The following is a 13,770-nucleotide window of genomic DNA, read 5'->3' as shown; positions in this document are numbered from 1 at the left end:
GGTACTAGTTAGTTGTACTAACTAATTGTGATCACTCACAAATCATGTTGTCCAACATGTATGGGTCTGATATGGCCAGATGCTGAGTGTCCTCACCACTTACTTTCCTGCCCCCACCTCAATTCCCATTTTGTTTTCTCTACTAACCTGAAAAGAAAAGGTTGGTGGTTTCTTTTTTGGAAGGGAGGGGGGTGGAACGTATGTTTGGGAAAGAATTTCTATTAGCTGATGAATAAACTGTATTTATTCTTATCATAGAAATGTACGGCTGAAAGGGACCTCAAGAAGTCATCTACTCAATTCCCCCATATTCTATTTAAATTTTTTAAAAACCCATAGATTTAATAAATGCTGACCTCAATTTTCAAACTGGGTTACCTAAAGCTAAGCATCAAAGGCCATTTCTATACATCTACAAAAGGGCACGCTCTGCACCTGAAAGTTAGGCCTCAACACTCCTATCAGAACTACATGGTTTGAATGTTTTGACCACGATTTAAGCTTTAAAACCTATGTTGATGCATTTACCAATGGATATCTTTTGTATATAATTCTTATTATCTACATCAGAAATTCATTAATGAAAAATTGTACCTTCATTCCTTCTTCCCAACTAATCCACAGGTCACCTCGAGTCAAGAAGCATGCCACAGCATGTCTGGCTAAATGGTGAATCCAACCTTCCTGCCGGAGCTGTGTCATAATTGCATCAATCCAAGGAAATCCTGTCCTGCCTTCTGCCCACTTGGCCAAAGCCTCAGGATTCCTATCCCATGGAATCTGAACACAGATGGGATTTCCCTCCATTTTATCAAAGCGTGGATTATTAGTAGCTGCTGTGTAGAAAAACTCACGCCACAAGAGCTGGCCATATAGGGAGAGGGGAGGGGAGCTGTTCTTCTTTACCTGAAAGGCATCACAAAAAGAAAACATATTTTATTAGAGTTTTTTTCACTATATATAAACATGATTATCTGACCAAGTTGAGTTCATACCTTTTTGTATAGGTCCGTTAACTTGAAATAAAAAAGGCGACAGGACAGACAGCCAAACCGCAGATAGGGACTAAGCCCTGTGGGACTTGCAAGAAGGGAATTTGCATTCATTCGTGGTCTTTCAAAGTTTGCTACCCAAGCCTTAGAAAAAGAAAAACAAATTGGTAGACTATAGATTAGATGATTCACAGGCAGAGAAGAAGATTATAAAGTTGAATATACAACTGAAACGTAACTAATGATTAAGAAGTTATCTTTATAGTCACTTTTTGTGACTGATGGTATCTCCACTGGAAAAAGCATTCATATATTTTTCAAAATTACATGAGATGTTATCAAATTTTCTTTTAGTTCAATTTTTACACAAGTTGAAAGTCTAAATTTTCATCGACTTTTAAAAATCATTACAAAAAATAAAATAGCTATTCAATCTGTATCAGGATACTGGTCTTTGGCTGAAATTTCTTGGAAATTCTGCTCTCCCCCCCATACTTATTTGTAATAGTAATTAACCATGGTTTTCAAGATGCCAATTTTTGCTTACAGCAATGATCTGCAACATACCTTTCGTTCCAAGTGCCTTTCCAGTCGTGTGAGAGCTTCTGTTTCTCCACCTGGCCACACTGCTGAAGGCAAACCATCGGTATCAAAACCTGATGGGTGAATTAAAAGAAGAAAAACAACATTTTTTAATACTATAGCACAAAGAAACAGTAGTTATCCCTATTCTTGGAGAATAACCGTATCATGGTTTGAGAACATCACTGGATAGCAGAATACAGCTTTTAAAACAACGTTTGGTAGGACTTGTCACTTTGGCAAACTACTTTAGAACACCATTTACCTGCAACCAATTTAAATATGATTTTGATGCTCTATTATAAAAGGCAAAGGTGGACAGATCTTACTTCAATTCTTTTTTACGTTTCCCTCGGCATGGATAATTTAAAAATAAAAACTATTTTCATTTTTGTTTACAGTTTCATTGTTGAGTTTTCAGCTCTGTAACGTTTGGGATGCAAGAACTACAGAGATTTTTATTTTTTAAAAAGAGACAACCTTTTCCATTAGAATTTGAAAAATGCATAACAAAAAAACAAAGGACAGCCAAAATGTTAACAGCTTGTTTTGAAAAATTTTAAATTTGGAACAAAAATTTAGAGAGACAAGTTTTTATATTCTCCATGTCCACTGAAGGTAATCTTCCGCAACGGATGTTTAGGTTAGCTGTTCGATATTAGGAAAAATGTTCCAACTATAAAGATAGTTAAGCACTGGAATAGGCTTCCCAGGGAGGTTGTGGAATCCTTGTCATTGGAGGTTTTTAAGAACAGATTTACTTGGTCCTGCCTCAGCACAGGGGGCTGGGCTAGATGGACTCTTGAGGGCCCTTCCAACCCTATATTTCTAGGATTCTATTCTACTGAAAAACTGAGTGCCTAGGAGCAGAGCAGAGAACCAGGAACTAAGTCAGTAACCAATGAGAAGGGTATGCTGCATAACACAGGGACTCAGCAATCAGTGCAGTAGTGTCACTGAAGTAGATACTTAAAAGTTTTGTTAGATTGGGTCTTAAAACTGCAATTTTTGAAAGGGACGAGGTCAACTTGAAAATTTGTCTGACAATTCTGTACCTGCTATAGTGACAACTTACAGTATTCTGGAGTGTAACAAGAAGCTAGTAATTTTTCCCCCCCAAGTTTGAAAAAAGACATTTGTTGGAGGAGCAGAAACATCCTTATAAAATATTTTTAAATTATTTGTAAGGATCCGGACATATTTAAAAGGTGTTCCAGGAGAAACTGATGGTGAATGTCAAAAAGTTCAATTTGTCAGTATCTCTTTGATTCACCATGCTATGATTAGTCTGACATGTTTTCATATGTGCACTTGTGTTTGCGAGATTAAAACAATGATAACTACACAGATCATTACTGTAAACAGTATTATGTAAAAAGTGATGTGCAAAGTTGTTACTAAGTGTTGAATTATATGCTAAACTGATCAAATACATATTTTACTTTTTGTTCTATTAAACCAAGTTGTGTTATTTGAATTGAACTGGACTAGACAGAGCAGTGGAGGTCTGACAAGATTTTTCCAGACACCTGTGGTGACAGCCTAAAGGCAAAGTAATAGTCATATTTGCTTGTGTTTAATGGAAGTGACTGAAGACTAAATACACTAGAAACAGAATGAGGATAAAGGAGTCTTTTTATTATTTTACTTTCTTTACTTTATCATAATGTCTTTGTGGCTTTGCAGAAATAGGTTTTTAGCACTGGTTTGTATGAACACAGGGTGCTATCCTGGAGCACAAAGATACGGAAGGTGTTCAATACAAAAGAGGAGCTGTAATGATATAAGCAGGAGTGTTGTAAGACAGACACGAGAAGTAATTCTTCTGCTCTACTCTGCGCTGATTAGGCCTCAACTGGAGTATTGTGTCCAGTTCTGGGCACCACATTTCAGAAAAGATGTGGACAAATTGGAGAAAGTCCAGAGAAGAGCAACAAAAATTATTAAAGGTCTAGAAAACATTATCTATGAGAGAAGATTGAAAAAATTGGGTTTGTTTAGTCTGGAAAAGAGAAGACTGAGAGGACACATGATAACAGTTTTCAAGTACATAAAAGGTTGTTACAAGGAGGAGGGAGAAAAATTGTTCTTAACCTCTGAGGATAGGACAAGAAACAATGGGCTTAAATTGCAGCATGGGCGATTTAGGTTGGACATTAGGAAAAACTTCCTAACTGTCAGGGTGGTTAAGCACTGGAATAAATTGCTTAGGGAGGTTGTGGAATCTCCATTATTGGGGGTTTTTAAGAGCAGGTTAGACAAACACCTGTCAGGAATGGTCTAGATAATACTTAGTCCTGCCATGAGTGCAGGGGACTGGACTAGATGACCTCTCAAGGTCCCTTCCAGTCCTATGATTCTAAGCATATTAGCTAACTACAATGTTTTCAAACAAGTGTGCTCTGAAGTGTGGTCTGATATTATGGGAAGATGGTTATGCTGCAGGAAGCCAAAAAATATAGGGTTTGACCTATCCATCTAGCCTCATACCAAAAAAAGTCTTGGAGTCACTTGTTTAGGCTTTCCACCTTTGCTGTAGGTTGATCTGATGGCAGCAGTTTTAGTTTAATTATGAAGCTTAAGCGTAAAAGTCACCTGGCACCCGAACAAGATTGAAATAAGCATGTAGGACATTTTTTAAGTAATATTTAAAATGTGTCTAACATAGTGCAGTGAATGAATATAAGTCTTATAACGTACCTAGCTCTTCTAGTGACGGAACACCATATTTCTCATCATGGTCATCAGAAACTGGCGAAGTGCACTTTTCCATTACTTCTGCAGTGATGGTTTCCACTGGCATCTCCAGTGGTTCCATTCTACTGATTAAAGTCTGAAATCTTTTATAGGTAAGAGGTGGCTGTCCTCCATTTAATTCTATAATCCTGTGTTCAAAAAACAAATGCCTTCATTTCATACAAGTGCATATTACAAATTTATATACATATGCACACACAGGAAATCTGTTCTTACCTGCAGTTTGAAATCTGTTATTACATAAACAAAGTGATTATTATTCTTGCTTTCTGGGTTGAAAACAAACTTCTCAGCAGTAAACAAATAATGAATAAAAATGTTTAAGGTAAACAAATATATACACATGCTCAAACAGATTAGAAACAGCAGTAAAAATAAAGTTATTGCAAAGACGAAGACATACATACAAGCCGCCAATTAAATGCTTTACAACTGCAATTTGGAAGAAAATATTACTGTGGTATTCCGATGGAATAATATGGTAACTTTACTTAGGCAAAAAATGAAGATCTAATGCTTTTTATGGCAGCCACTGTACATGCATTCACACCCCCACCCCGCTTTTATACTCCACTTTTTCCTCAAGAATAATTTGCTTCAGATATACCTAAAACTCCAGAGAACATTGAAGCAGAATTTAAACAAACCCTAATATTGTAGCATAGAATGGTCAAAACCATGTTGTGCAGAGGGAGCAGCATTTTTTGTTTATTTTTTTTTACTACTTCATTAATTTGTTCCCCCTCCCCCAGCTACTGATGAAACAGTGGGTTCCAAACAGTGAAAGAAAAATACAAATGTGAGGAACTACTGGAGAGATTGAAATAAATGACTTCTAAATTAGCTATAACAGTATAAAACTGGAAACTAAAACATAGCTAATAAATTTATCAAAATCTCAGTGGGACCAATACTTTACATTTTGTGGATTATGTATGTATAATAGGGATCTAGTACTAATCCATTAAATACAGTGGTCTGTAGAAAAATATAAACAAGACATCGTGCCAGGCAAGATGGTGATTTCACGCAATCCCCAATAACCTTCTAGATACATAAATGAAAGAAAGGGAGTGTTTGAAAAATATTCGATTCAGAACTAGCTCACTAGAAACAGTTAAGGACTTTAAACTTCTTGACATATTTGCATACTGAAGACTGTAATAATTGAAGCAAGGGTACTGATCTTGACCTTTAGTATTCTGAGCAGGTTCTTTATCACCCCGATGGTATGGAATGATAGAAAACTGTTAAAAATCGGTATATATTGCACTATATACAAAAACTAAAATTTAAACACGATAAATCCTATTTAAAGTGAATTACAGGCATTTATGCACCATATCCTCACAAAAAGTAGGCGGCCATTTTTATAGACCGATTATGGCATATTTTATTAAAGGACTGATATTTTGGCTTCCTTGAAGCATTTTGGAGTTCAAAACTCTACTTAGTATTGAAATAAGATGTCATTATTTCACTGGGGGGTGGAGAGAAGGAAGAGGAATGAAACCTGACTAAGCATACAGAAAAGAAGACTGCAAACTGTGCATTGCAGTTTCTGTGCAAAACAATGACTGAATGCTGCATAAAAACCACACATTACTACTTTGTAAACTTAAGACAGTGGTAACTTACTTGTCTAAGTCATATAACGTATGTGAAATTCGTACAATGACCTCCACTCCAGCTTCGCTAGCCAGCTTCTTAATTGCTGCATCCCTCTCCTTCCCAAATGGCTCAGAATCATATTCAATAGAAAGCTTTGCAATGTTCCATTCCTGAAATTTAGGAAAAAAGAAGTGTTGGTTAGAAACAACAGGTGCCGGGGAATGGAGGGAAAGAGACACTTATTCCGTCACACCTAATTAGATAATAATCCAGTCTTGCACATCAGCAAAAGTCAAAAACCTTAAGAGTAGCAGTAGCAAAGATAAACTAAAAGCCAGGCCTCCCTCTCGCCATTATTCAACACTTTCTCCCCCCAGAGAATAAATGCTGCCCTTTAAGCATTCCTGTCAGTTAACTGCATGGGAAGATAAATTCCCAGACAGAATTAATTCAAAAAACAATCAAAGTGACTTTTAAAAAATTACCTCAAAAAAAGAGAAAACCAAGATGCAGTTTTATAGACCCACAGCCTGAATCACCTGACATGGGCCAGCCACAGTTGTTTTATTGTGCAACAGACATACTTTTGGTGGACTCCCAGGGTATCCCACAATCCCACAGGCCTACTTTCTTTGTCCTCTGGACAGTCAAGTTTGGTGGACAGTTAAGTTTTCCCACACTGCACCACAAACATTTTGGGAGGATGCTAGGAAGTCTGGGATATGGGTGGTTGGACGCGAGCCCACATGATGCAATGTAGAGACTGGACCCAGGGTTCAACAATTCCTAACCTGGGGTTACAAATGACTGTAGAGGCTCAAGCCCTAGGTTAACAAACCCAGGGTCTGCTAACTCGAGTTCTATTAAGCCTGGGTTTACATTGCAGCGCAGACATACTCTTAAGAGTCTTTCTGGGAGGCCTCTACAGTTTTCCTCTAGAGAGTGTTTGTGCTGAGCTGGCAGGGGCACTTTAGTTGATTGGAGACCAGTGTATGGCGGGATGAAGGGTGGAAGGGAATGTTCTATCATGAGGAGTCTCTGTTTAATTTTCCAGTTCTTCCTAACTCTGAATTGAAGTGCTAAGCAGAAGCTTCATTTTTAAGAGATCTGTTTTCCCCCGAGGCAATGGATGACAGTGGGAATGAATGCCCACTGCTCACCAGGAGGGCCTCCTGGCAAGTGGGGAAGCGTTTGAACCCCAGTTAACCAGAAATACTCTCCCATTGAGGTAAAAACCTTCCCAGAGGGAGAATATAATAAAAAAGATAAAATGGACCTCATATAAACCAACTACTAGCTACCTTACACTAACTAAACTAACTAGGATAAGAAACATCTATAAGGCAAGCTCAAAGTGGACACTGCTGAAACTCCATCTCAGGCCAAGGTGGGTGAAAAAACAGATAGAAAATCTCCTATTGAAGGCACATGTGCAGCTGAAGTGGAACATCCATAAGGACAATACTCAAAGGAGGAGAACAAGCTCTTGAGCTTCACAGAGCTCTTCCTCAGGTCTGGAGAAGTTAACCAGAGAGTATGTCTACACTGCAATTTAACATCCGCAGCTGGCCAGTGTCAGCTGACAGGGTATCAGACCCTGGACTCCAGCCCGAGCCCAAACAGCTACACCACAATTAAACAGCATCATAGCTTAAGCCCAAGTCAGCTGATGTGGGCCAGCCATGGGTGTTTAATTGCAGCGTAGACATACCCAGATGTCCAAGCGACATACAAGGTAGGACAGATTGTTAAGCATAAGGGATTCACACACAATTCCTGGCAGGTTTGAATTGTTTAGTAATAAAAGCCTCCCCACACAAAAACTTTAAATGTCCTCAATACAAGTCCTTTTAGAGTCTAGGTATCTAACTTCATCAAAATAAGTCAAGCAGCATGTAGCAGAACTAGCTTGACAGCTAGCAATTATAGCTTGATTCTATACAATTAGAAAAGTTATGATCCCCCAATTTCCAAGTTTAAGTTTATAAATTTAAGAGGAACAGTTTGAAACATTGGATTCTTTTTCCCCCCTCAAAAAGATGAGACAGTGAGACACAATGGATAATACAGGGGGTAGAAGTAGCCCTCCCAGCCTACCCTGAACCCACCAAAAACCAACCAAAAGATTTAACCTCTACACAGGAATCTCATTAGATATTAGGAATGACTATAACATTTCTGTCCATGAACCTTGAACAATTTTCCCAGAATAAAAACTTCCTCTCTACTTCAGGGGGAACTGTCAAACCAGGAGGAAAGTTAGCAACAGCATAAAATTTCTATATACGTTGCAGGCTGTTATGAGCTATATTTTATTTTACACAAAAAAAGAGCAAAGTCAAAATAATTTCAATCAATTAATGGGAACATCAGTCAACAATGAAGCTGCTAAGCAAAAAACCACACATGTCTTTAAATCCTTCTTTCTCAGAATAGGCGCCCAACCAAAACTTTCTAACCTTAAAAAGTAGTGAGGGATTCAAAGGTATTTAGACAAGTACTGATTTAAGTTAAAGGGCAACAGGAAGTGAGTCTTCCCAGACAAAACTAGTTTGATGATTGAAAGCTAAAACTTCTGAGTGGAGGTGAAAAAGTGAATGAAAAGAAAAGTGAAGCATTTGAATTAAAACACACCTCTGCCTAGAGCTTACCTTAAAGAGCCTGGGAAACACATCTGCTGGCTGTCCACGAATCACAAACAAACGAGAATTTAATTTTCGTAGATTGGCATCTAGATCTTCAAGACACTGAAGCAGAAACCTGTAGAGAAGAAAGACCTTATTACAAAGCAACATTTACCTTCCTGAAATAATTCAAACAAACATTTTCAGTTAGGAAAGGGGGAATAGAAGTAGATAGTCAAATAGAAACTGCCAAGTTTCCAGGATTTTACAGAAGACCTGCGTTCATACATGCATATGCTTGTCGAGATTCAAATTATACATACTTATTTTGACTGCAGTTGTTTATATTCACATGTATTGTTCTATACTGAATTGAAAAAAAATGTATCATACATTTTAATTTTGGTATGTACCAAAATGAATGCTAGTTATAATTTGGAGTGCAGTTATTCAATAATGGAGGGACAGCAGGGGAGTGAAGAACAGGAGTCAGTCAGTTGTTAGGAGAATAAAAACTTTGTGTAGTAAGGCCTCATACAATACAGTAACCTAAAATGTGACTGAGTACTAGGGTAGCTAAAGTCACACTAGATGATCATAATAGTCCCCTTTTAACTTAAAAATCTATAAAAATAGGACTTCTATGTACTAATTAAGATTTGTGGCTAAATTTCGTTGTCTTAGCTACCCATTCAGTAGGATTATTTAAACAGGGCAAATAAAATAGCCAAACCATGAACCCTATAAATCAACCAAAAATGGTCTCTAGTATGGCTAGTCTACAAGTTTTCCAAATGGAGAGATTATTTTAGCAAGTCTTTCCAAGTCCATAAAACTTAAATGTGAAATTCATCACAAGTACAATTAGTTACTATGAATTAACAGTATAATTTTTTTTCATACAGCAGTTAATCTATGCAAATTAGGATATAACTGTTTTTACATATTTAACAAGGAGTATGGAGGATTAGTTAATGTTTATAAACTACTTTGTGAAATGTTATGCAAGTCTGAAGTATTCAAATGTTGCAAGCAACACACACACAAAAAACTTCCCTTGGACAAGATGTAGCAAAAATAATGCATCATCATAGGTTGGGAAGAAAATACTTTGGTGTGTAAGATATACACTAACACAGTAAACTCCTTTTAGCTGCACTAAAAAGGAACTCATAGTCATCACCCCTCCTCCCCCCAAATTGTACAAAAAAGAAAATTTAAGGAAGATGTTTAAATTAACTGTCAGCTGAAGTTAATCAACAGAAATAAACCCTGATGTCTATGACATCATAAAACAATCACCACAATTTAGCTAAACACTTGCAGAATCATTGATAAATAGCTTTAAACTAACAATATAGTTTTTTGCCTGCTGCTAGCCTCCATACACAAAAATTCTATTGCTAATTCTGGTACGTGATATGATTCAATAAACGCAGAGTGATGGGTATCCCTTCCCATCGAACAAGCACACTGGCAACAGATAATTTCTAATTCACATATTTCATCTCTGCCAGCATCTCTCTGCTCCTAGCATGAGGATTTTCAGTGCTGTAATTTGTTTTGGATTAGTGCCAACAGTAACTATTTTTAAGGGGAGGACGACTAATTTTTTGACCAAAGGACAAGTGTCAATAGCAATCAAGCCTGTTCACAGAAAAGAACTGATAATCAAGAAATTCTGTTTTCTGTGGTCCTCTTGCCATCAGTGTCAAGTGATGGGACAGCTACTTGGAACCTAAGCAGAATGAATACAAAGAAGCAAAAACAAAGGTTTCAGCTTTACTGACCTATCTAGGTACAGCTTCCCAGTTTCTCCATGAAGACGTGGAAGAACTAGACCCCAGCTAAACACTAAAATAGATGCAACAGTGAGCCCGGAAAGGTACATGTAGGTGAAGATGGGAGGAGGATAATGTATCACAGTTGGAGGACTTGCTGGCTGAACGCTATGTTTTTTTCAGTTAGCACTTACCGTGTTTAATTATTGTAACGGGATGGCCAATTCTCCTACCCACCAGGCCAAAATTACTGCTATGTGAAAAGCTGCTTTCCAGGACCAAGAGACAAAGAGGCTTCCATACACAGGTATGGATAAGGCGGATACGCAGGTAGATAAGTTTAGTTCCATAAGTCCTTTGACCCCAGGAAAGAATAAGGGGACCATCAAATAAGCCTAAAGGATTAGATACTGCAGCCTGACACAGCTTATGTAACAAGAATTAGACCCTATAGGAGACCTTTAAATACTACCCCAAAAGAAAATGAAGGCAGAGACTTGAACTACTGTACAAGGAACTAGGGAGCAGAGCCGTCCTCATGGGATGGCGAATCGGGGTGACTGCTCAACGGGAGCAGTGGGGGGCTGGTGCCTGCAGGCGAGGGCAGTGCATGAAGCCCTCTGCCCTCCCTCCCCCAGGGGCCACAGGGATGTGCTGCTGGCCGCCTCAGGCACAGGATCTGGGCAGGTAGGGAGCCTGCCTTCACCCTGCTGTGCCACGGGGCTGGCAATCCTGTGGGATGGACTGAAAGCCCTGACGGGCCAGATCCAGCCCCTGGGCCATAGTTTGCCCTCCTCTGGGCTAGAGGTTCTAGAGCTAAATCAAACAGAAGAGGAGAAATGGGGCAGCTCTGCCTCACACTTCTATATAATGGAAATGGAGCAAAAATAACACCACTGGTAACTACCCTGGAAATGGGGTTAGAATATAAAAGCCTAATCCAAGCAATACACTGTTTATCGACTCAAATTTTGCTAACATATGAAAGAGATAGTGCCAGCCCGTGCAGTCAAAGGCCTTTTCGGCATCTAAAGAAATGAGTTAAGATTCTTTAGAATTTCGTGAAGTGACAAAATATAAAATCAATTGATCTAAATTATCTGAGCCATATCTATTATGAAGGAAGCCCACCTGATTTACATGCATAACATGTGAAAGAACTTTGGTCAATTGCATAGCAAGAGCTTTAACTAAAATTTTAGCATCACAATTGATTAAAGTAATTATAGGCCAATTTCCATCTAGTCTAAGGTCTTTCCCAGCAGAGTTTGCTCGTTCTTGGCCTCACTGGAACATATTCAATAATCTAGGTGTTAAAAGTTTCATAGAACTTTTGTAAAATTAAATTGGAAACACATCTGAACCAGGAGTCCTTCCAAACACATTTCTTTTATAGTCTGAGTCAGTTCTGTGATTTCTACAGGGGCATCTAAAAGTTCCTTCTGAGAGTCAGATATTTGTGGCAGACACAATCAACTAAAGTTATGTATAGCATCTTTACTGATTCTCTCTTCTGCTAAATATAGTTTTGAATAAAACTGTTGAAACTGTTTATCAATATCTGACTGTGTTGTATATAATTTATTGCTACAGTTGCAAATAGCAGCAACCTCATTTGTTAGCCTTTTGTTTAAGTCTGTATGCCAACACCTTGACAGCTCTCTCACCAGATTCCCAGGAGTTCTGCTTCAAACAGAACAAAACAAAACTCAGCATTTTGGGACAGAAGTTTGTTGATTTCATATCTTACATTGATGAGGGTTCTGAGTTTCTCTGTGGAGGGGGAAGACGCATAGTCTACATCCAAGGCCTTAATTTCCTTTGTAAGGCTATCAATTCTATGTTCTCTCCATTTCTTTTTAAAGGTAGCATAAGAAATGAAGGCTTTAAAAGGCTTCCCAAAAAGTGGTGGGGGCATTTGTTTAAAACAAAAAAAAGTTCTAACTCCTGCTGGACAGAGTTAATAAATGATATATCAAACAGCAGAGAGGCATTTAATCTCCACAGTTTAGTTAGGTGTGCATACCCCGGGGGGCCTAAAACATATCTGTAGGAGCATGGTCAGATATAACAACAGTACCAATGCCACAATCAGTGACAGAGTTGATCAAGTCTTGTGACTAAGAAATAGTTCAGTCTTCAATATCTTAAATGTAGTGCCCAAAAACAAAAACCTATAGTCTCTGGCTGTAGGTTTACAGAATATGTGGAGCCTGGGTAATCCTAAATCAGCCATGTGGGCATGAAGTACCTGATGAGTATTGTGTTTTTATATGGAGACAGAGAAGATTTATCAAAGATTGGATCTAGAGTTTTGTTAAGTCTCCAGCTGTAACAGGATGGTGGTTATGTCATTTACACTTTAAAAAAAAATATGAAAACATTTGGGATCATCTTGGTTTGGCTCATAGAGAGTGGCAATGATAATTACAGAATTGTCAATTTCAGCCTGGAGGACAGGAAATCTACCCTCATTGTCAGAAATCTAACCTTGTGCTCAGAACATTAACATTCAACTTTTTACCCATTAATATAGTAACACCCCTTTCTTTAGAATTAAAGCAACTAGAATTTGAGAGGCCTACCCAATCTCTATTCAGTTTACAAGCTTCAAGTTCCACCAGATGTGCCTCCTGGAGCACGGCAATGTCAAAATTCTTTTTAAGTAATGAGGTTGTGTTGGTTTTTTTCTTTTCTTTTAACAGGGTTACTAAAACCCTTTATATTCCAGAAGACATTTAATTATAAGAAGCTTCATTGTTAAAAATCTATTGAAAAATATATAGTCGCATTTTGAATAAATGAGAAATTGCAAATTTTCCTGAGCAGCATACAGTTCTTGCATAGCTAAGCAGTAAAAGTTATATAATTCACGGGCTGGGTGTTGCTTCCCTTTACATATTCTAAAAGAGTGAGAAAGAAATTCCCAGAATAGGAGGGCAACAAAAGAGGGTAAGTGAAAACACAACAGAAAAGACAGCAGAGAGAAAAATACACATTGGTATCATACAATCAAAAAGAAAAATCTGTTTACACATCCCAAAATATACAAACTTGACACGCATAGGATGCGGACAAACCAGGTGAAACTCGGAGATCCTCGCACCCCTGGGACCCCAAACATTACAGATATAGTAATCACCTAATACCAATAGAACCTTGATACACTAGTTATAAGGAAGCAGCATCTAATAAAGTGAAGCTTTATACACAATTTACTTAGCAAATGATATATTTTACACTGAGGCTCCTTTCCTGTGAGCTAGGGTAATAGGAATTAAATTGAGAATAACCCTTTAACCATGAGTGATGGGGAAAAAAGAAAAGGAATTAACATATCAAAATCAACTAGAGCCCACCAACGTGTTTAGAACAGCCACATCAAATAGCAGAGAGCAATACAAATTTCATATGGTCAGACCC

The 13,770-nt window shown here is 38.0% G+C and overlaps 1 protein-coding gene across 2 annotated transcripts in view; it reads right to left on the bottom strand.

Annotated features, from left to right (window-relative positions):
- CRY1 (cryptochrome circadian regulator 1) overlaps positions 1-13,770 on the bottom strand; it is a 74,685-nt gene that overhangs the window by 27,190 nt on the left and 33,725 nt on the right. For both annotated transcript variants that reach the window (XM_073324442.1, XM_073324433.1), the window contains exons 2-7: positions 8,594-8,702; positions 5,970-6,112; positions 4,275-4,459; positions 1,560-1,648; positions 996-1,136; positions 595-906 (exon numbers count right to left, since the gene is read on the bottom strand). In XM_073324442.1, coding sequence (XP_073180543.1) covers positions 595-906; positions 996-1,136; positions 1,560-1,648; positions 4,275-4,459; positions 5,970-6,112; positions 8,594-8,702 — 979 coding nt within the window. The remainder of the gene's footprint in view (positions 1-594; positions 907-995; positions 1,137-1,559; positions 1,649-4,274; positions 4,460-5,969; positions 6,113-8,593; positions 8,703-13,770) is intronic.

This window comes from Lepidochelys kempii, chromosome 1 (assembly GCF_965140265.1).
Source record: "Lepidochelys kempii isolate rLepKem1 chromosome 1, rLepKem1.hap2, whole genome shotgun sequence".
Lineage (NCBI taxonomy): Eukaryota > Metazoa > Chordata > Testudines > Cheloniidae > Lepidochelys > Lepidochelys kempii.
The sequence above is the reverse complement of the archived record's forward strand: the minus strand, read 5'-3'. Positions and strand labels throughout refer to the sequence as shown.